This window comes from Dicentrarchus labrax, unplaced genomic scaffold, assembly GCF_905237075.1.
Source record: "Dicentrarchus labrax unplaced genomic scaffold, dlabrax2021, whole genome shotgun sequence".
Classification (NCBI taxonomy): domain Eukaryota; kingdom Metazoa; phylum Chordata; class Actinopteri; family Moronidae; genus Dicentrarchus; species Dicentrarchus labrax.
Genome location: NW_026136712.1, coordinates 16270549 through 16295112, shown reverse-complemented (window position 1 = coordinate 16295112; position 24564 = coordinate 16270549). Strand labels below are relative to the sequence as shown.

Here is a 24564-nt window from a genome sequence, read left to right as displayed (position 1 = left end):
TGAGAGAATTCACACTGGATGTTATCGCTCTTCAGGGGGCACTATTTAAAGGATCTCCATCAGCAAAAGAATATTATTTGCCTGGGCAAAGGCTCAACCAGACATACATATAGTGATAAACACAAACTCCAAGTAGTACAATCAGAGTAGTTGGCATTTACATCAGAGCCCTTTTGTGGATGTATGGAGATTAACTTAAAGCTTCTAACCTACACTGGCAAACAAATACCCATATATTTAGCAGCAGCTGGTGATGCAGTGCAGTATGCAGCACTATGTCGCAAACCATGTTCCATGACTCTCCCATGGTTCCTCTGTAAAGCTGTGTCTTAATCTCTTTATTGCAGAATTACCAATCAGGGTTCCAACATGCAGACACGAAACACACACAAGAGAGAGAGTAGACAACTGTCCCCACATTAACAAAGCAGTATAGCAGGCAAGCCATGTAAAGGTCAGGCTTTTCTTCTCAGCTCACAATACCAAAAGGCTGAGGCTTGAGAAGGCCTGGTTGTGTGCATTAAAATGTGTGTGCATTAATCATTTGGGACGCTTACTGTCAAACGTGTACGTAGCTACATATAGTATTTCCTCAATTTAATGATAAAATGTTTCTTGAGTATACACTCAGGTGCCAGTTAACACTTTTACATGTTTGTTGAAATTGTAATAATTGAATGGTTTTATAAGTGAAACTCTATATGTAAAATTTTAGATGTCATATCTATTAGTTTGTTTAGGTTTCATCCTGTTCCAAGGATGGGATAAGTACATAGAACAGTGTCATTTCAGAAATGTATATAAAAAAACAAAACACCATTTTCTAGGCCATCAATGATGCCCTGTTTTAGTTACTTAATGGAGCTTGAAAGGATTTGAAGAATCTTACATTTTTTTTAGGCTTACAGGACCATGCAACCTGTTGAAAGTAACCACAAGTGGAGCTGTGAGGTTTTCAACTAGCACCCTTTCAGCAGCCCAGTCCTTAAGAGCAGACTATGTCAAATCAAACACCCATAATCCCACAGGCACTGTTTTTTATTTTATTTTAGTGGGTGGTGGGTTGTACGGGGGCAAACAGGATCACAACATCATTGGCAGTCTTTTCACTCTCAGTGAGTCCTCCTTCCTTCCTGCCTGCCTTCCAGACCTGCCCTACAGGTCCTGGATTAGTCATGGAGAGAACTCCAAACGGCAGCCATCTAACTTCAGAAACCCTCTCCTAATGAGTCTGTGAGGGACTGATGGCATGGGTTATCGAGTTAAAGAGCTGCCTCTTCAGCTCATCTGGGCTTTCATCTTTTCATCTGCCACGCTGGGCTCTCTGAGAACTCCCCATTCATCTCTCAATCTACTATTCTTACACATAATTAACAGCTCCGCAAGAAACTTTTGGGGTCATTTTGGGAAATGAACTGCTTATTAGAAGGTCATCTAATGTTAACTCAAATGTAGTAAATTAAGAGTTTGATCACGTGTCCTAGTAAGCCTGTAAGACTAACTAATACAGTGACCGCAAGAAAACAGCTGTTTGGTTTATCTCTGTATATTGCTTGGATAACACAGTGGATTATAACTTTTAGAACTGGATTTTAACCTTTAAATCATGTATCAATTTAGCAATTAGTATTTAGAACAGGAGACAAAAGTACTCAACACTTTATCAGTTTGTTAAATATCACTAATTATAGTTGATTATCTAACATAATTTTTACTCAATCTGTTACCGTAATTAAGCCTTTTAGTTGCTGGAACATCCACAGCTGTTCAAATACTTCACCTTAAAAAAAAAAAAAAAAAAAGGAAAACATTGCCAATGAACATTGTTCAGATTGATGATGATGACTGCACTTAGTATGTGGTGATTCAGCACATCTTGGGCAATAAGGTTGAAGAGCGTAGAGCTCTTGAAAAGTTTACTATGCATATCTGTATGGGAACACATTTGGCTGACTGTACAAAGCAGCCAGCAGCTGTTGTCTGGTAAAGAATGTGATGCAAGGTGTTTCATCCCTGTGAGAAAACCAACAGTGACTATCCTGTTTAAGCAAATGCCAACTTGTGTTAATTCAGTAAGTGCTCTTCAACAAAAACTAAGGTTTACCTACAGGGCACTTGTACCTCTAAAAAGGCAAGAATAAATTCACATCAAGCATTATATGTGCTTTCCTGAAGCTTTCGCAATATTGCCACATTTAAAGAGGAGCTTCCATTTTCTGATACTTCACATTTCATTTTACTGAATCTACAACAAAGATGTCTAAAATGCCAAATGTCATACGCACCAACCTAGATATATGTGACCTCATATATATATGAAATATCAGTGTTAGGGGTCAAGTTTCCAGCTATACTTGACCTAAACTTGTTACCTGTCATATTGGAGTCCATCTCTACTGACAATTAGCTGTCACTATTAAGCCATGACCAGTTGGCATGGGGGAAATGGCAGTCAGTGGCTAACTAGCCTGATGCTGCTGTCCCCGGGGCAATTAGAGCCCATAAATCAGTTTACAACCTGGAGGAAGTAAGAGGCAATGGGTGGAGAAGAAGGAGTGGGAGGAAACGACTGCTGCTACTGCTGATGCCCATCTCATTAGTGGTGCTATCATAATGTGTGGACATGAAAGAACCGTCTGCTGGTGCCGTGGGTGGCTATCTATGTGCTGAATGTGCCTTGTGTGGATTGCCCAGAAACAAAACACACTGTGAGGAAGGACTGAGGGCTATTCAAAATACGCTTCTTGAGGCTTCCAAATGTATTTTAAAAAGTTATGAAATTTGTCACCTAAGTTTTGACGTGCTAAAAAAATAAATGCATGATTTTAAAGCGCTTGTTAAAAACAGCAACAAGGAATTATTTTAAAAAGGTAAAGTTTTTCATGTTAAAGGATCAAATTACTATGTTTCTTACAGTACTACAGATAAATATCACCTCTTCAACCATAGCTATAGAGCTTTTTAATCATCTTTTAGCTAACTGTTCTAGATTTATAGCACATTTAATGTGAGGTTCAGTCTCATCGCTCTCTTTAATCCTTTTACCAGCAGCAGCAGGCTGCTGTTTTCAGCAAACAAGCTCTTACAAACCCACTGTGCACTAACTGTCCAGCATTAATGGGCAGTCACACAACTAGCTGATGATTACAGTTGAACATCTGAAGCTTACGAGTCAGATATTTTTCTCAGGAATTGGTGAAGACCAAAACATGGCTACTGCTACTGCTACTACTGCTACTACTACTACTACTACTACTACTAGAAGTGTAAGTAAGCTACATCCAATAATAGCAATGACAGCCAAACCATTTTTTAAGGGAAAAGTAGGCATGTATATTTTAGTTCTTTTGGAGAACAGAAAAACAGAAAGCGGAAACAACCAATCAAACACACTCTGACAGTGCGACAAGAGAAGAAGAGTTTTGTCGCAAAGCCGACACCTGCAGTATTCAAACAGTCTCAAGTATAAAGACTTTAACTGGCTTATTTTTCATCGAGTTGAACAATGATTTTACACAAGCAAGTGGCTGAACGCCCCGACCAGAATGCAGAATTAATTCGAACGGCTGATCAAACAAGTGCAAGTAGACAAAAGGTTTAATTGGGGAAGATTCTGTTGAGGCATGGACACATTGGCCTCTAGTCTGAGTCAAAAATAAAACATTTTATACGCTACAAAGAATGATCTGAGAATGAACTGCTGTGAGCTCAGTGATGCTCATCACATTCCTAAAGCTGCTCCAGAGAGCACAGGATCACAGTGGGTATGGAGTGTTTGAAAGAGCTTGTTAGTCCAGTGCAAGCATGTGGGAGCATGCGTTGTTGATTTGTGTGTGTGTGTGTGTGTGTGTGTGTGTGTGTGTGTGTGTGTGTGTGTGTGTGTGTGTGTGTGTGTGTGTGTCTATTAGGAGGGTCAGGACTACAGGCTTTTATTCCCTAACACTGCAGCTCAGTTTATAGCTAAACAGATGCGATTTGCACACCTGCAGGGCACATGGGAGCATCATCACCAAGCTACGCCGATGTCTTCTGCACCGTGACCTCGTTGACGATGATTTTACGGGCTGCAATGTGATTTCCAAAAGGAATCTGGCTTGTCGCATTCAAATGGACTGATGAAAGCAATAGAACCAAAATTGAGTAGCAAGACAACCTCTAGTCATATATCCTAGCTGGTAATGATGGTGGAAGAGTTTTGGAAAGAGTGGGCAGAGAGTCAAACTGCTAACAGGGAGGCTGACTCTATAAGATCTGCACCTGCCGTAAATGGCTAGTGTGAAGATGTGCTTCAACAGATACTGCTCCAGGTATTCTGTTATTATGTAAATTGTTTATTCAATTTAGCTGTTTTACGTTGTTTTTTTCTGATGAGTGTGAAAAGATATACATGAAGCGTTTGTGGCTTCAGGGGGAGTTGTGCAAAATCTGAAAACGGCCTGCCTTAAGTGACGTCACTTGAGTCAGCATCAGTTGGGGCTGAAGACTACAAGTTTGAAAATGAAAAAAATCTGAGTGCGTGGAGTTAGATGTGTAGTTATGTTACCTGACCTCTGTAGCCTGCTCCTCATCTCTGCTGGAGGCTAGAGGCTACTTAGCCGCTACTAGCATCACACACACAAGCCTTCAATTGAACTGTCGGTGGTTGAATTGCCTTGTGGGTAATGTAGGCGCTTGGTTTTGACGAGGAATGTGTGGAGTAAAAAAAAAAAGTAATCTCCGGTTCTGCTGCATTGATTCTGATTCTTTTTAACGGTAAAGCAATGTAACTGCAATGTGAAATTCATGGATACACTTTTTCATGGTGACCATGGTTCTTTGACCACTGTTCAAAATACATCTAGCAGTTTCAATAATGCATGGGTGGTGTTGGGGAAGAAGGAATTTTCTTTTTTAGTTGTCGAAAACTAACTTAAGGTTTTCATCTGACAGCTGTTGCTGTGCCATTGCATAATTGAGCACTACAACACATTCTGGTATGTGTCTTCTGAAAAGATACAAATGGAAGTATGAAAAAAAAAAAAATCAAAAAAGCCTTTAAATACTTTTCTGTCTCTAACTTCATCTGACAAGTGCACAAAAGCACAGCTCTCGACTAAACTCCTAAACTGCAAAGCACATTTCATCTCTTTTCTCTTTTCTACAAAAATGGAACCAGGCAAGGTTCACATTAATAAAACAGAAGGCCGCAGCAGCACAACAAGCAACAAAGTAAAGAGATGCTGAGACTAAGTTTGGAGATTAGCAGGCAGCATACACCCTAGCATCTATAATTCATGTGATTGTTTGCGGCTGCGCTGACTGTTCATATGATTGCTACACTACTGAGGCCTTGTGCCGATATTTGCATGGAGAGAAAAACATTAGAAAATACCCATACCCACTTCTGACTGCTGTTCCTTAGCAACAACAGTGTAGGGAGTTTAAAGCAGCATGCTTTATGTGCGTGTTTGTATGTGTGTGTGTGTCCAGTGTTGTCGTACTCACTTATTTTGCATCATGTTCATTATGACCCAGTCTGAGGGGTAGACGTTTTTCCCAATGAGATCTTTAAACATGATAAATGTTTCCATTAGGAAATCCTGTAAGAAAGAAAGTTTTCTTAAATTAAAAGTGTTATTCTTCCCACCTTTAAGATAAGAGCAATCTGAAATGAACTGTTAGGAGTTTGTGGCTTCCAGGCAGAAACAGCTTTTAGAGTACTTTTTAAGGTCAAGGTGACTCATATTTCCCTTTTGCAGGTGGCACTTGAGACCTATAATCCAGCATGTCCTTCGTGCTCACATGTTGAAGTACAATGAGATTACAGCTATCTTACTTCTCACAGAAAAAAAACTATTCATGTGATATTTAGATAACAAACCAGACATATAATTATTAGCTATTAAAGCATAACATGACAACTTGATAACTAGGTTCAGTTATTCTAATAGATACTTAGCTCTACCTTCTCTACAGCAACACAACTTCAAATTCTCTCTCCTAAACTACATACAGAGTCATGGCTACAAAAGTTGTCAACTCCTCTATACAGTAATGTGAAATTTCTGTTGTTTTTTTTTATTCTACTGTCACACTCACAATGGCATTCTTCTAATATTAGTCGCAGCTAAATACCTAAAACATAAATATGCATGTAAATCTCTTTCTGGCTGTAGATGTTTCACTCCTGGATGAATCCCTGTGCTTTGTGGTGGCGTGTTTAGATAACAATTGCAAAACAACAAAGTCCTTTGGGCTGCAGCCAGTTCTGAAATGTGGATATGGCTCACGCCAACTTCAGGAACAATAAATCTGTGGAAAGATCCAGCTTCATCACAGTGATTGTTTATCCCACTATGGGAACTAGACAGGCAGCCTCAAATAAGCCAGTGTGTACAATCAAGAAGGTCAGAGAGTCCTATTCATAAATAAATACTGCTTAGCAGCATACACAACTCAATCAAACAACAATAGGAACAAATAAGGAGTAATCTTACTTATTCTATAAATTTGTACATTCATTCATTCATTTATTTAATATCAGATAAAAGCAATATGTGATGCAAGTATAGCCAAAACGTCTACTTAGATTATGAAGCTTCAACTGTAATATAAATCTGATTCTTTTCCTTCCTATGAAGCTCAAAAGTTGTTTACTGGGGAAAAAACAAAAAGTAGGATTTTCCACAGCAGAGTAACATAATGCTAATCTGGCAGCAGATACTAGAGAAACACCGCTTTGAGGGAGGAATTATTCAGAGCTGAAATCCATAACATCAATGAGATTTATCCCTCCTCCACTTGTTGGCTACCACGAGTGATCGGCTTCCCTTAGGAGTTACTATGATCAAGAGCATGCTGTACATGTAGCAGCCCGAAAGCAAGGACTAACAGAAATTCAATTTCACACTTTATTGTGGAGGAAAAACATTTTCCTAACATATCTAATCTAACTTTTGATTTCTAGAAAAGAAAGGGCAAAATGTCTTGAACTACAGGCCTGCAATTTAAGCTATTACATGACAATGTAGCCTCAAGTATCTCATCTAGTAGACATAGACACACTGATAAGGTGTACTCACCACCACATCACTCCTTATCTTGCCAAAGGTGCTGATCAGATGAGCATAATGATAGTCGTCCATCTGCCTCAGTGTGGCAGTCATGCTAGCCACGAAGCTCCCCTGGAGAAGAGAAAGAAGTGCATTCAATACACAATCAAGTTCAAATTGAAGGCTGAGGATAGAATGACTCTGTGCTGTGATTTTGATGGATACTGACTAGCTGAGTTGATTGGATCTGAGTACTGAAGCAGTCCTGGCCTCCCAGTTTGGGAAAGGTAGGCACCCTCACTCAGTGGCTGATCTCATTAACCCACTGCCCTCCACTCCCCAGCTCTTTGTCTCCACTGATTATAACGCCTGTGAGGTCCCTAAAGTGCTGTCGTTACTTTGCAGTGTGGCTATTCTGGCTCTGGTTAGCATGCTGTGCATGTGCTGCAGAGAGCAGATAAGGGAAGGCAGATGTTTGGTACGCTGGGTGGAGAGAGGCCACCGCCACCAAAGGCTAAGGCTTACTGGAGAAACTGGAACTGGAAATGCACAGACAAATTCAAATTCAAAATCACATTTAAAGGTCCAGTGTGTAGGATTTAATGGCATCTAGCAGTGTAGTTGCAGATCACAACGCCATGCCTCACCCTGGCCTTCCTAGTGCAATGGAGAAACTATAGTTGCCACGAAGCAGTTCAACATGGTGGATGTTTCAGGTGATTATATACTAATGAAAACATACCTATGAATATCATATTCCATTTCTGCCAATAGAGCCCCCTTAATGTTTCACACTGGATCTTTGAGACATTTTAAGCCCTTAAAATCAGATTATTGGATCTTAGACTTTGGCAGCATGACCGACCTCGCTGACACTCACACAGTTATTAGAGTGAATGAAAGGAATTTGTACTGCTTAAGGCTGACAGTGAGGTTGTGTGAGAAATTCACAGAAATAGATGAATTAAACAACAAATTCATACAGAGAATCATGATAATCAGTTACCAAGAGAATTATAGAGGAACAAAACAAAAGTAGAAAGACACAGATGGCAAAGAGATGATGTTATATGTGTATTCATTAGGCTGTTATTAAACAAACAAAAGATGTAGTGCAAATTAAAAAAAAAAAAGAATTTGCATACTGGTACATACTTTTGAAGAGTAATCAAAGAAAGTGCACCAAAGATAAGAGAAGGTAATTAAAACTGCTTTGTCACAGGATGCATGAAAGCACATCCAAATCTGATAAGCATTATGATTCACTGGCATTACAGGTGACTGTCTACCTCCAACTTAAATACTACTAAAAAGACTGACCTTTTCTCCGACTCACAATATACATCTTTAAGTAGAGCTGACAAAAGCAATGACTTATGAGAAACTGACATTACAAAGGGGACAAAATATAATGCCAAAAGGAAAGATTTCCAATTTGATACCTCTTTCAACAACATATTTTTAACGGATTTATTTAAATATTAGACTGGAAGCAACTCTCTTTATACAAATATATGTTCATTCAAACTTTATTTAATGCATGCCCTCATCTCCAATGATGTTGAGAGTGCAATTACAAAAGAATAAAAACACACCAAAACAAGTTTTTAAGTGTGTGCAGCACAAAAGTAATTTTCAAATTTAGTATTTGCATGCAGGACTTTGAGCATTGGCCAATCATTAGAATGAGTCAAATAATGGCTATGGAGCCAGTCTAATAAGGAGCTGATTTACATTGGCAAAGTTCCCATTAAGGGCTTTATAAAGAAACAGAAACCAATGTCTATCACATCTTACTGTTAGAGATGCCCACCCAACCTTTTCATACAAGATGCAATATTGAGTAGAAAAACTGTCACACGTAATAAATCTTTGGGTGGGGTGATGAACTGAATCTAGTGGTTGAAGAGTGGAGGCAGAGGCTTGTCTATAGATAACATCACCATAATTAAAAACAGACAAGGAGACGGCCTTAATGATCTGCTTCCTACTGGGCATAGGAAAATGATGTGTTTCTGTAAAAGGTTAAAAGGTTTATATCTATTCATGTCACCTGTAAAATAGAATTAAATGTAGTTTGAGCTGCAGTGAGATTTGCTTACAATAATGCCAGCGAGTATCGTTCCGTAACTAATCACCCGAACAAACCCCAGGTTGGGACTTTAATCTGGACAGGGACTACCACGTTGAAGTGAGGACTCTGTTAGTGCAGCCCTCGTGTGATGGATATAACTCAGCAGCTTCATGGTAGTTAATCCTCACAAGGCATTCTGTTTCACTGGAGAACCTCTCCTTGAGCTGTAATTAGGCCTGACCCACCAAAGCACAGCAGAGCTGAAACGATGCTGAGCACTCACACACGGTCTTACCTCACCTGAACCCTCTCTCCAGTGTTGTTCTTGATGTGATTGTTTGCTTAGTTTTCAGCGTAGCACATTGGAACATCTTTAGATAAAGGTTAATTACGATAATAAATATGTATGGCAACAGCGATCACCACATCAACATTGTCAATAAGATAATCATGCAAACGACACCAAAACAATCACTAATGCGAACTATCTATTATTCATGTTTCTTTCCCTTTTTTCGCCGTTATGCTACGTAGAGCTGATGACTGCTTCACTTTCCTCTCAGTAATGCTTCACAGAAACCAGTGTGACTCATGTTATATTAATATGGAAATGTTTTTCTAAAGCGCGGAGGGCAAGACTCTTTGATCTGTGAGGGCATGTAAGCCTCAGTTAGCCTCAGTTCTTCAGCATTAAAGATGGAGAACAAATTTAGACAGAGCTTGATTAGAAAGTACCAAAGAGACAAGAGAGTGTATAAAGTGTGTAAAGAGACGGTTTTCTCCTACTTCTGTAGCTTCTAAGGATGAAGTTATTTAATCGCATGGTACCGAGTTAACCCCAAGGTAGGTTGGTGGGATTGGACTTGTCAGGCCAACGAAGCATTACTCAAAGATGTTGAATTGTTGTTTAGCATGTGGAACTCATCTCTCCTAATTCAAACTTTAACATCCCAGGTTCACAAGTGTAACTGGTGTGAGGGGCAGGTGCTGGCTGCTGCAATTCCCACAGTCACTTTATCAATAAAATGGAATAGAGCCTTTAAAGCAGACAGCAGTGGACACACTGCTTCTGCAGCAGAGGTGTTCGTTGTGGAACATCCTGCTTTTTATTTCGGCGCCCATGTTAATAGGATAGAGCAACCACACTGCCTGCGTGAGCTGCATGGCTGCAGCGACATTTCACGAGGGAGTAGAGGTCACGGCTATATCTTCTGTGAGACAGGTGCATTTGTTAACAAGGCGTCTATTGTATTGTATTTATCAAAGGAAGACAGAGGCCCAGCAGCCCAGCGAGGTAGCCGTCACACACTCCTCATGCGGGCAGTGCGTCCAGGCTGTAAGAAGTAATTGGCGGCTGTTGCAGCTACTCACCACGCAGACTAGAGAGGCTACATCATCTGGAGGGTATCCCATGTTCACTCATTCTTTCTATCTCTTCAGCTGTGAATGAATCCCCAAGATAAAGAGCCTCCAGAGTCAACTTTACATGCAGTAAGCCTCAGAGTGGGACTTGCCATAAGGTTCCAGCGCTGCATACAGTAGCATAAGCCCCTTAAGCTTACTTTCAATGTTCAATCAAGACTGCCAACAGCACCGGAATACATACGCCAATGTTACTATTGATTGTATTGCTATAATATGTTGCTCATGAATGAATCTTAAGCTTCCAAACAAATGTAATTGCTGCTAGAGGCAGTAGGATGAGCAGGCAAATCCTGATGGCAAATTAAATACAGGTGAGGGATCTAGCTACAGGATTCCTCGCTTGATGTGGTTCCAGAGTGAAAGATATAGACAGAGAATCTCTCCCCAAAAAGGGATTCAGACCTTTCACCGTGCAGCAATTAAGATCTAAATGCGGAACAGGAACACATGCTATGCCAGCTGTTATGGGGTAATGCGATAAATAGAGATGTGGGGCATGATGGCAAATGGAAAAGTTCAGGTTTGCTCCTCTGAGGTCTCTGGCTCTGAGTTGATGGGTGCAAAGTAGCGGGGTGTGATAGCCTTCGCTGTCATACAGCTGACTCCACAGGTCTGCCAGAGCGACCAGCGGTGTCTGGAGTGGACCAGAAGAACTTAAAGGCCAGACTGTCCTCTGCTGTGCCTCATCTCTCTACTTTTATCGCAGAAATAAACCTGGTACCGTTACCTTGACAACCTGTTTATTTATTAGATTTTTTCCAAGGAGAGACAAAGGATGGAAGGAAATCAATTAAAGCAGGCCCAGAAAAGTAAAAAGGTGCATAGAAGAAAAATAGAAGTCTCTCCTTCCCTATCAGTTCTGATTTTGGTGTGGGTGACGGCGGTATGTAACACACAGGGGACACATTACTAGAAGAAGAAAATGCTCCTTCAGTATGCCTGCCTAACAACTAAGAACCCCCAAAAAATTAAATAAATAAAAAATACAAGAAACAGAAAGGTTAAAAAATCCTGATACAACTCCCTTTATTGTTTTCTTTTTTTGAATGTACAAGGTCACTTTGACTGTGTGATGCCTTCTGCATGTCGTTTCTTTTTTGTATTCTAACTCGAAGGCACTCGCTCAAGGCATTTAAGTGAATTAAATCACTAAAATAAAATGAGTTCTTTCATCAATGATGAGAATGGCACACTACATACCCATTAAACAAACAGAAGTCAACGAGGATAAATAATGTGGAACCACGCCAACAGGTCTGTGAGGCTCTAATCTTCACTATACACAAAATTGTGGCATTGATGATGATGAAAAAAAAGTGCAGCCACAAAAGGAAAAGTCTCATTGTTAACAAAATCAAAGCAAATTCATCCCCCAAGAACACGGTAGTATCCAAAGCATTTACACTACTTTTTGCTAAAAACTCATAATCCAATGCCTCTCAGTGCCTGATATTATAGACATACGAACTGCAGTTAGAGAACACAGCCCTTGTCAGAGATGACGCAAAATGATTGATAACTGTCTGAAACTGCAATTTCTAAGCACAATAGAGTATAGGGTACTCTATTGTTGAGTGTCTGTCATGCAGGGAACAGTACATAAATAAATAAAGAAAACAAGGGAGCGATTTGAGATAAAGCTCATAACCTCAAATATAAAGGTCGTGAGCAAAGCAAGAAACTATCATTTTTAGATCGATCACTGAGCTTCCACTGGAGATGACGAAGCACCTGAAGGACGAGACGAACACAGTCAGGACGCTTATGGGAGTCAATCATTTAATGGCCACCAATTGAGCTGTCATCAGTCTCAAGCATATATCTACCAAAACAATTTCTCAAGCTAAACAATAAGCCGGAAACTTTACTATTGATATCTATCACAGCGTCCAGTAGCTGAAGATTTGCGAAACCCCTGCCTCCATATCCATCTTATGCTTGAGGGCAAATGAGGCAGAATCTTAGCGGAAATGAAAAAGCGGTGATTAGAGGGCAGGGCCCGATCCATCATACGGCGCTCTCTAGCACGCATCTCTCTGATAATTCATCTCACTTTAGCGCCTGACAGCAGAGAAGCAAAAATTTATGTTTGTTCTAGCGGTGAAGGGTTGCTTTATAAACAGCGCATTGTTTTAAGCCTTTAATTAAGCCAGCGGGGAAATGGCACGCCGGTCTCTAGAGAGATAAAGACTGAGCTTCAACCCCATCTCTGGAGGAGGGAAAACTGACACAGGAGGAGAGACAAAGATGATGATGGGGGGGGGGTGACCAACAGGGACCAAAATGACTCCCTCTTTCTCTCCATTAGCACTAGGCCTGATGAAATATGAATTTGCTGGCTCATTAGAACGGAAATTACATGAGCACGGAGAAAATCTCACATGGCCACCATGCCATTTAATCTGAGCAGGATGAAGACACTCCTCCTAAGCAAACACAAGTGATGCACACTGATAAGTCACGGAGGCTGCGAGTGTAAAGATCTCATGAGAACAACAAAGAGTATAGGATGATGGGCTCTGCTGGGAGAGGCAACTGAGAGCACACAATAAGATCTCAATTTGTATTCTCTTAAGTTTGCCTCCACAGTCAAGAGAAAGCATAAACCACTGTTGGAGCTGAGGTGATTCTCTGAGCTGAAATGGCATCAATATAAAAAAAGATACAAACATACAAAAAATATCTAAAAATGCATAAATTAACTGCGCATCAACCACCTTAAAATGGTCCAAGGACGAATCTCTTCTGCTGTTACATACACAAACATAACAGTGTTATTTCATAACAGTCAATTTATATATTACTTTTCTAACCACAACTCACTCATGAAATTACTAATTTGTATATTAATATATATCATGATATGGCAAATGTAAACAAAAGTACATACACATTCAAATGTAATAAAATTGATGTTAAAAGCAGCTTACTGTTTTCTTTCAGGTGTTAGGGACAAAACTCTTCATACATTTAAAAAAACTATAACATAAATAACTAATTTTCATTCATTTAGAAAAAATGATTGATGAATCTGTTATTGTTTGTTTTATCTCTGTTTTTGTTGCCTTATGTAATCTCAGCATCACTGAAAATGTAGGTTCAACCCTCAATTAATTCCAGAGAAGTAACTAAAGGTTTAATTTAATCGAACTGAATTCTGCAGAAATTTGATACACAAAATATAACTATAGTGTTAACTAACTATAACACTTGACTTTAAGACAACTGCACGCTGTTCTTATTTTATAAGAGCAATAATGACTTGGAAGTTGCTCTAAAATCTATAGAAAGAATATTGTGTGTTACTGCTTCTGTACCAGAGGGGTAAATCCATCGGCCCCTTTTCTTTACACACACACACACACACACACACACACACACACACACACACACACACACACACACACACACACACACACACACACACACACACACACACACACACACACACACACACACACAAAATCGGTGAAGGCAAAGAACAGAGAGGCCGTAAAGGCGCCAGCACTTGAACACTTTTCACACTGGCCTGTCAAAGGGAGGCAGAGCTGACACACGCAAGGCACTTGGCCACTGCTGCGGGATTCAGCAGCGAGCCCACTTGGCTCCAACATCAGGCCAACAAGGTGGCAGGCGGGCGGGTCAGCCAATGGAAACAAGTGGAGGACCTGTTCAAGGCCAGCTGAAACCATTCACACTTCATTTTCTTCTTCGGCAGCATTTGGCGTAATGCATTGTGACATCCCGATAAACACTTCAGAATACATAAGGATAAATATTAACCACGGAAAACATGGGCAGCCAGCCATGAAAGTGACCCGTTATGCCATTCATTCAGACAGCATCCAACTTAGACAAGCTTGAGGAAGCACTTTCACACTCTAATACATCAAAGCATAATACTTCCTTGAACAGACACCTTAATTTATACATGAAACTCCATTGAGCCAGGGCTACTTTCTTTCAAAAGAAATCTCTGTGTGTCCAATGCCAAGCATGCATCACTTGCCGGAAAGGAAATAAACGTTACTGCCTGGTCAGTGTGGCAGATTGTGTGGATGGACTGGAGCACAGGGGGGATTGTGTAGGTCAAAAATTTGTTGACATGTCTTGAAGCCATAACATGCTGTCCAGATAGCTCAGACAATTTGTTACTAAAGGTCAAAACCAGGTTTAAATATTGTAGTTGGAGGCAGTCCACACTTTGAATAAGCTCTTGGTGGTCATTGAGCCTAAGGCCGAGCCAGAAAATCAGACCATTTTTGACATTTCTAGGAGGAATACAGTTGTCTCTACCAAATCTGCTCAAAACAAACAGCAATATTTATCAACTTAATACGATAACATTTTATACATAACATCCTCATCATATAAGTTGCATGACAAGCATTCTTATGCTGAGCTTTACTTTGTTTTAACCCGCTTCATACTGCCTTTTTTGGACAGACTAAGAGCCAGCTTTGTACACACGTTTGATGAAAAGACCAAAAGACTGCAGAAGATGGGGACAGACTCTCGCTGACGTATCTGCTAGGCACATTTTCAGTTTTGCCTCTCACTCTGAGAGTGGCTGGGGCAGTGCCGCTGCACAGCACACACACACACACACACACACACACACACACACACACACACACACACACACACACACACACACACACACACACACACACACACACACACACACACACACACACACACACACACACACACACACACACACACAAAACTTTCCCTTTCTCTTTCACAATCTCAGAGATCTAAGCTACAATAAATTGACAGCTCTCTTCACCATCGAGTAATTCGGTTCCATACAGATATGACACTCAACTGTAATGTACTTTATGTGGATGAATGCACTCATACACTCAGAAGACAGATTGGAGTGGAGACAGTGAGGCAACTAAAATGAAGCCTGCATATATATGTAATCTGGGGATCAGTAGTTATAACATCAGTTTGGATGTTTAGGTGGATTAGATTTTTTATTGTGTTAAATTTTGGGAAGTATCCTTTCCACAAAAGATCAGAAATCTATCTAAAAATCAGGGAAATCTAGACTAGAGGCGGGAAATCTGACTATTACCAATTCCACACTGGTAACGCATAACACCAATTAGCACAATGACATTAGTGTGTAAGCAAAATGAACTGAGAAAAAGAAGTGTGAGGGGTGACAGCGAGAAGAGCATTCCTGTACAGTAGAGACTCTACGCAAATCACAGAACGTATGTGTGCATCAAAACACATTTCTACAAAATCAAATACGAATCAAATACCTTCATTAGAATATATTCAAGAGGATGTGAAGATAACATGACGAATTACTGCTCCCCAAGCACGATGACATTTGTGTTTATTACTGAATTAATTTAATCCACAACTGTTGTGTTTATCAGCCGTGATGGTGATAGAGAGGGGGGTAACATGAAAGAAGGGCTGCAATGGGACTTTTGCCTCCACCCCTTTATTTTTGGGGCTTTTTGGTAGAGGGAAGCATGTGATCTACCTCATTTTTTTCCCCATATATTTTTTTCTAAGATTTGTTGGCCATTTTGCCTGTATTTGATAGTGACAGAAGAGATGCTTTTATGGACTTGAACCAACCATGTCAAATCAAAAAGAGCAAAAATTGAGGACTGGGTCTGGCTCTTCTTTTGACTACAGCACTGTGTAGGGCATACATGCAGTCGACAAGGACATCAAATAGGAGACCCCTGAGGGCTTAGCTTTGAGGTAATGAAATCAATAGGAGAAGAGAGTCACTCCAGTGACTTGTCCACTGCCACCGGTTTATCCATCTGAGAAACGGTTTGCTTACACAAGCAGAACACTGAGCATATTCCAATAAAAGAAAACAGCAAAGCCTATTCCAACCCCACATACAGTAGACATCACATCCCAGAGGGGTTCTAGCCATTAAACAAATGCCATTAACCTTGGGTTCAAATTTAAAGCATTTGCCAAGCACAGAGATGGTCCAAGGTTAATTCTCTACAAACATTATTCAGCTTTCTCCTGTGTCAAACCTGCAACTTGTCAGTGCCTTGCAGAGCAATAACAAGGCTGTGAAGCAGATATGTTACTGTCACTCCAAAACAAGAAGCCAGTCTCATAAAACTGTGTTGTGAGTGTGAGCGCGGTGTTCAGCACCTTGAAGGCGCAGTCAGTCAGTCAGTCAGGAAGTAGGGGTATTTTATGTCACGTTGTAGAGAAGCGAGATGAGGCGAGGGGGATGAACAAAGAATAATAAAACTTTCTGTTATTCACAAGCGTCATAAAAGGGCTCGACTGAGAGAGCTGTGAGAGAGTGATAAACAAGGGAGGGAGGTCTAATGGATTTAAGTGTGAACTGAACCTGAGACTCAGCTGTAATTCAGTCACTTCTCCCTTTGCATTCTCAAAACATTTTCTTCCACAGCTGGAGCAGCTGTCCTGCCAGATACAACTGAATTATGTACAGTGACAGAGCTGTCAAGTATTCCTTCAACCATGTATATTGTTTAGTTTTGGTATCTGGTCAAAAACAAACACTGATGCTATGGCATTAAAAGAGAGAGAAACAATCAGATTTCCTTTTTAAGCTACTTAACTATCAATTTTTCTTCTGCTTCTTTTCTACTAACATTTTATGAGGAACATATTAAACAAATTGGATATATATCCTTTTTCATTTTAACTATGTAGAATGATATATTGGGGGGAAACATTTAAAAACAATATATATTCTGTGTATATACCAGTGTATATACTCGTATATACAGTATGCATATGTACACTAACTAAGGCAGTAGTTCAAAGTCCTTTTCCTTAAGGAACCCCTTTTCTATCACAAGTAAACTGATGGCCCCTGACTATATGACATGTTTCATGGATATTTCATATTATATTCAATCAACAGTACAGAACAACTGATAAACTGTACAATTAACCTAAATAAAGAATGCAATAACTGCAGGAAGTTTGTGTAAAATGTTGATGAATTTTGAGCAGACTTTTTATATATATATATATATATATATATATTTTAACTAACATTCTTAATAGACTTTCACTCTATTTATTCAGTGTTTTTCTGCCTGAAGCTTGCCCACTCTTTTAGTTCTTTGGTTGTGTAAACAGCATACTTTTTTAATGCAGAGAGTGACTATAGCTTGTGTAATAAGCAGTTCGGTCTAGACCTGCTCTATTTGAAAAGTGTCCTGAGATAACTTCTGTTATGAATTGGCGCTTTACAAATAAAATTGAATTGAATTGTTCACCATTCCCCATTCCCATGAGTATATATCTTCAATAAAAAACTAAACTAAACGTTAAAAATAACAATTTAATTTGGTTATCGTCACAGAAATGAATGATCTTTGTCTCATTTCGCTGGAAAGCTGACTTCATATTCAGGGTTCAATCATTTTAGGTCACCAATACGACCAATATCCTGCGTCATAGATTTGTTTCATACTAGTTAAAAAATTCTAAATTAAAAAATGAATAACAAGAAAGGACCACAGAAGAGCCATCAGGATTTAATGACTACGAGGGAAGATTGACAAGAAAAACATCCAATAATACAAATATGATGTAATATTTTTTTCTTAATAACAATTTAGTATCGACAGGGAAATAGACCTAATGAGAAACAACATAATAATAATAAAAAGTGTAATAAACAAGATGCAATAATGAGAGGTGTCATATTAAGGAGAAGATTAGCTCAGAATGAGGAAAGATATTGGCATTTCAAGAGAGCTTGCTTTTATTAATCATAGATGATGACCGCTATCTGAAGCAAGATGCCACAAATTAATCATAATCCATTATAAGGTTGTGAGGTTTTGTATTCATTCTTAAATTATTACTTTTTTTTCCTGACATAACTAATATCTTAAATTTGATGAATAGGTTTCATCTTCACCCCAAATGCCTGTTTTTGTTTATCTGCTGGCTCACTGGTCATAGGGTATATGAAAAAAAAGCATATATACTGACACACACACTTAAAACACACACAGTCGCAGCAGCTGCTGTCTGGAGAGCTGCAGCTCATTACCATGGTACCTGAGGCTTAAAGCAGAACTAGGGGTTTCCCTGCGAGAGAGTGAGGGTGAGCTATGGCTCCGAAAACATCCAACCAAGCTTTTACAGCTCTGCTTTCACATGATCAAGGTTTCAGCAAGAGTGTTATTTTCCTCCTTTCTTATTTAGTTCATTGAACACAGCGATGGCGCACCACAAATTCAATTAAGTCTAAGAGAAAATTGCAGATTTCCAGATGAAAAACAAGTCTTCTCCTGCACAAACAGTGTTTACTACTAACTAGCCCATGACAGATGGATAAAAAGCTATGAGGAGATTAGGCAAACAAGCTCTTGAGAGGGGGGGGACCAGCAGATGGATCTTCTTCCCACACGAAGTAAAGTGTGGTGAGCTCTCTGGGAAATTGAAACGACAGAAGGTGAATGGACTTGGAATTAAACTCTAAATGTTGATAACACACGACAGGCATCACTCTATGGAGACACCAGGCGACAACAAAGACACAGGTGTGCAAGCAGACTGGCGAATCTCATAAACACATCAGTCGGTGTCTTTCTCCAGACGAACGCTCGCATCCCGGGGCTGCTGAGCTGTGAGGAAAAGTGCAGTCTGACATCCATTCACAGTTGGGTGTTTAATTCTTCTACTTCTGACACAGAAAGTACAGCAAGTTTTGAGCATATGGTCTCCACGGAAGTGAGGTCACTGACAAAACTGCTTCGACTGATGAGATAAAGGAATGATGCATGAACCTGCCAGATGTAGCAAAAACCAGAGCTGTACTTTCTCCACTGCAACCTTCCCTCCTCCCTCCCTCCCTCTCTCTCTCTCTCTCTCTCTCTCTCTCCATTTGCTCCCTCCCCCTCTTGCTTAATCTCTCTCCCTCTCTCTCTCTCTCTCTCTCTCTGTACACACACACACTCAGATGCACACACGCAGGAAAAGAGGAGAAAGCCAGAGAGGAGAACTGCGGTGGCACGATGGGGATATTCTGCCTGCGTGGGCTCTGTCGCTGAGGCGTCCGGAGTTCAGCCACTGTATGTGTGTGTGTGTGTCTGTGTGTGTGTGAGAGCGTGTGTGTATGCATGTGTGAGTGAGTGAGAGACCCTGCCAACACCGTGCGGAGAAAGGAAAGGGGAACAGAGGAGAGCGGGTGGAGAGGAGGAAAAGAGAGGGGGAGTGTTGACTCTGACTGGGGCTGAGGAACCTCACGCCACTGGATCAGAGGACGCCGATGTGCAACAACTACTCCAACTACTGCTGCTGCTGCTCTGCCTGTGTGCCGCTGCCTGCCTGTCCTCTTAACTTCTGCCATGGCATAGCCTCCTCTTCCAGCTCGCCTCTAATCCACCAAGGAAACGGGCATGCATGGGCACAACCAGGGATCTAGGCTATCGCATCCTTTACGTCAGTAATTCACAGTCTGAGGTGAGTCGCTCTCCTCTGCTCTTGTCCTCTCCTCTATTTCACCTCTCGGTCTGCAACTGCAAAGGGGGGAAAGTCAGTTCAAATAACCTCTGGAGGGGGAAATCCGAGGGATCTGCTCGCTCTGTGGGACTGAGCCTGGGATAAGCCACAGGGAATGTTTTCACTGAAGATTTTCCCATTTAGTTGGCTGATCAAATATCAAATACGTGTGGCAGATGAAAGGAGGTAAATCTCAGATTGATTTAATGCTTAGTTGCCTCTGCTGGGTGAAGTGGTTATGGGAGATATCAGGCAGCTGCTGGAGAATGTACTGGTGCTGAGTTTAAGAGGTGATTCAGTCAGTTTAGAAAACTTTAAACATGACAAATGTATATATGTCAGGTAAATATGAGTCGGAGAAAACTCACTGCCACTGCTAGCTGACATTTATCAGATCTGGCAGGTCAGTTTTTCTGTTTCCAAGAGCATTTTGATCCAGATTTAACCTGACTGCCTTCGCACACATAGCTAAAACAGTGCTTGCGTACAAGGGCTTGCATGATGCTGCATTTCCTCTCAGTTTTGCAGATGAGTGAGAGTTACGTAAAATACACTGATATTTAAACCAAAAGAAAAATTGCAGAATTGTTGCATGAAGCTTTTGTCCCATATATGGAGGCAGCAGTGTTTTGAAGGCAGGTAGCTTGCAACACAGAGGAATAGGTAATGAGAGCTGGGCATCAGACAGTAGGCTGCATCTGATGAAGGACCTAAACTAAAGACTAATCTAGATTAATAGACTGGGTGAAGTCAACATCTCCTCACAGATTATTAGAGCGTGTATGTGTATGTGTGTAGATGTGTGTGGGGGAGAGAGAGAATGAAAGAGGATGAGAGAGAGAGAGAGAGAGAGAGAGAGAGAGAGAGAGAGAGAGAGAGAGAGAGAGAGAGAGAGAGAGAATGGGTTGCCTAGAACCCTCACATCTCCACTGTCCTTCTGTTACCACACAAAACGCTTGTCACTCCCACTCTTCCCCACAAACCCCTTCTGCCATCACTCTCAGTCTCCCCTTCAACCCTATCTCACATCAACGTTCTGATACAATCTCCCCTCTGCTCTATTTCACTTTCCACAGACACTTGGGGGGACTGAGAGAAACAGATGAAGATAGATCAAGAGAGGGAAAGGGATATAGAGCAAAGAGAAAAGGGTTTGTCTTTGAGAAATAATAAAGAGTATGATTTATTTATTTTTTTTACAATTGAAGGGTATTATGTGCTGGCACTGAAGAGTGACATGAAAAGTACATACCTGCTGCCACAGCCTAATTTATGTAATGTAAATACAATTATACAAAATTACAGGGTAGGGATGAAAGTAGGATGTCGCTCAAGATAAAAGAAATTACAAGTTCCCCCTTCATCCGTCAGTGACTGTCTTCCTTCAACCTTCGTGCCGCCTCTGTGAGAACTGGGCACGGCCATCCAGGAGTGATGGGCGTGATGGCCCACCGCTTCAAAGCTAATCTTTATTTTTAGGAATCCGTGATATCACTAATGCTCTAGAGAGGAAAGAGACGGACCGTCCTGGCACGTATGCACGCACAAGAAAGGAGTGCACACGACACTCATGCGCATGTTCACCCCAAATGCAGAGGTACATTAAGATGAAAAGGTAGACCCAAGCTACAACAAAGCTTTTTCAAACTGGCAGGGTAATAGCGTTAGCCTGCAAGAGAAGCATTTTTGGGAACTTTTGTTTTTCTAGACGCTTGCCTCCCCAAAAACCAAACAAATATGGCAGAGAGCGTGAGGATGGGAAGGGAGGGGGGGGGAAGGAGCGAGGGAGAGTGCAGGGTTTCCAAACGAGTGGTGAAGTGGGCATTCGCCTCCTATGGCCCTGCTCGCTGGGAGGGATACTCATTCACCCAGGAAACAAATTGCTCTCCTATAAAAGAATGACTGCTTTTGGAACGAGCCAGATGTTACCTTTCATGTGCTAATAGGATTATTCATTAAGAGTCAGATTTTTTTTCCCCCTGGGAGCGTCACAGCAACGCCACGCAGTTGAGGTGAATCGTGTGTGTCTGTTGTTGAAGAGGAGGCAGCATGCGTGTGTGTGTGTGTGTGTGTGTGTTTGTGTGCGTGAGAGACTTCTCACGTCTGTTGCATACAGAAGGAGAGGCTTTGCACCTGATCCCACCTGGGTGTTGTTGTCAGTGTGCGCTGGTGTATGTGTGTGTAACGCATGTTTTCCCCACTGCTTTGCAGTAGGGGCCTAGTCAGCTGGGGCTCCGACAGGCCCAGAGGCAGAGGAACAAGAGATAGGAGTTTTATGTGGTAAAGAGGCAAAAACTAGAATCCTTATACCTACATCTCCATTGTTTTATTACTTTTAGCTCTGCAACTAACAATTGTTTTGATTAAAATTCATCTGTTTGTTTCTTCAAATCAGTTTTGTCTATAAAAAAAAATAAAAAATGCCCAACACAATTTCCCAGAGCCCAAGGCAACCTGTATAAATTGCTTGTTTTGTTCCCGAACAACAGTCCAAACACCACAGACATTCAATTTCCAGTTACATACCAGAGATACAATTTACAAACAAGTGTTTTGCACTTTTGCTTTGCAACTGTAAAAAGGAATTTATCGATTATCAAAAGTGTCTCAATAAGTTTCTGTGGATCAATTTATAGTTTCAGCACTAATTATTTGTGACTACATTGTGACTATTTCTTTTTCCTATTTCTAAAATCACTGATCTCAGGACGTGGATGTCAGGGTTAGCCATCACGTGAATTTGAACCATTAAAGGTGGCCTGTGCATTTTCTGTGTAAAGAGACAAAAGTTATGTTTACATTAAGCATCTCTGACTAAACCACACTGTGGCATCCTTGAGGTCTAACAAGTATGTTGAATACATTTCCTTCTAATAACACATTTGAAAATCAGATTTTTTAGGTATTTACTAGCTTGCAGTCTTCTTCTTCCCTGCCTTTGCTGGCGCATTGCAGCATATTTTGGCGTGTCAACGCCACCTGTAGATCAGTGGAACAGTATGACACCATTGTCAGGGATGTATATATATTGCATCACCCACTCGTGTGGATTTTCATACACGTGCACAAGACAAACAAAACAAGGACCCTCTCTAAAAAAAAGAGCTCCGTTGCGCTACTAGAGGTTCAAAACCCCACAGGGAACCTTTAACTCTGTGCTCCCTGGTGTGCTCAGAAAAATGAGCACGCATGCAAACGTGAGATGAAACATTTGACGGGGTGAGTTGCTGAGAGATCAGCTTAATAGTTTTTCTGTGTATCCTGCAAACAGTCACTCGAGATGCTCAGTCACATAAAATTCTGCTGGGATGGAGTGTTAGCTAAAAGACTAACTGGACCTTGACATGTCCATGTTCTGTGGAGAGCCCTGGACACTAAGAAGGTCTTAACAAAACAGCTGAAAATTACAGGGGGTTTTTTGTTGATTGCAAAGTGGCTTCATACAACCGCTCCCTCCACAACATGGGGCTTCCATGAGGGTCAATTGAGCTGAAAAAAATGATACTACTATCTTATCGACAAGAAAGGATGGCGTTTACCGCCTCTTTCTCCCGGGTCTCTGCCTATTCTTGTTCATGGATCCTTCTCCATGGCTTCATCTTCCCTCTTCATCACTACCAGTCTATTATTTCCTCATATTCAATTCTGCTCCAACCAAGCACAGTGAAACTCTACGTCCTTTCACCCTGCACCTGTTTATTCCAGTCTTTTCCTCTTCTTTTCCATCCAAGCGTGTGGTTGTGTGTATGTTTTTTTTCTTTGCTAGGGATGACTAGGAGGAATCTGAGAGCAGCAGGGGAGTTCTCTAGTTACCCATCAGCTTTGAAACCTCAGCGTGTCTAGAAGGCAAAGAGAGAGAACGCAACAAAAGGGGAAGAGAGCAAGGGAACAAAAAAATAAAACAAAGAGAGATATAATGTTCTTTAGATAGATGAAGAGGAGAGGAAAGAAGAGAGTGATCTGATGCATTCTGATTAGCGCAGGCAGCCTCTGCAGCATACATCCTTTCCTGAGGTCTGATCCCCATCTAGCCTGTATGTTCACTGACGTATGGATTACAGGCATCCTGTGAATTCATCAGGCTCCCAAGAACCCACCTGGGTGCATGCGTAGCACACAAAGCAAAGTAACTACAGCAAGTAAGGAAATAAGAAAAAAAACAAGTACAATTCAGTGGGGACAAAGTGAGTAAAAGTAATAAGGCTACAATGTCTGTAGGCTACAGTCCAAGGATAAGAGATCCTCCATGAAAACAGCAGAAAAATGGCATATAGTACACAGTTGTTTCATGAGTTCTTTCAATAGGAATTTTTAGAATCATTCACACTACTACTGAGACTGCAGTATCTCTCTCACACACTGCTTGTGAGCTTCAAGGGGACAACTGGAAGCAATGTAAAAAAATAATATAAATATGAAATATACATGTGAAAATATATGTAATGCACACATGGCTTTTGAATAAATGCTGTACATATGGTAGAAACTTAACATAAAAGGTGCTGCGGATTAACAGCAAAAATGGATTCATCC

At 40.8% G+C, this 24564-nt stretch overlaps 2 protein-coding genes across 7 annotated transcripts in view; one reads left to right on the top strand and one right to left on the bottom strand.

Moving 5' to 3' along the window:
- dock1 (dedicator of cytokinesis 1) overlaps positions 1–24564 on the bottom strand; it is a 176579-nt gene that overhangs the window by 49847 nt on the left and 102168 nt on the right. For all 4 annotated transcript variants that reach the window (XM_051417283.1, XM_051417285.1, XM_051417282.1 and 1 more), the window contains exons 28-29: positions 7062–7163; positions 5485–5579 (exon numbers count right to left, since the gene is read on the bottom strand). In XM_051417283.1, coding sequence (XP_051273243.1) covers positions 5485–5579; positions 7062–7163 — 197 coding nt within the window. The remainder of the gene's footprint in view (positions 1–5484; positions 5580–7061; positions 7164–24564) is intronic.
- LOC127373143 (inhibitory synaptic factor 2A) overlaps positions 19432–24564 on the top strand; it is a 30178-nt gene continuing 25045 nt past the window's right edge. For 2 of the 3 annotated variants that reach the window (XR_007886885.1, XM_051417286.1), the window contains exon 1: positions 19432–19992. The gene's annotated coding sequence lies outside the window, so the exon portion shown is untranslated. The remainder of the gene's footprint in view (positions 19993–24564) is intronic. The other variant, XM_051417287.1, reaches the window with a different exon arrangement.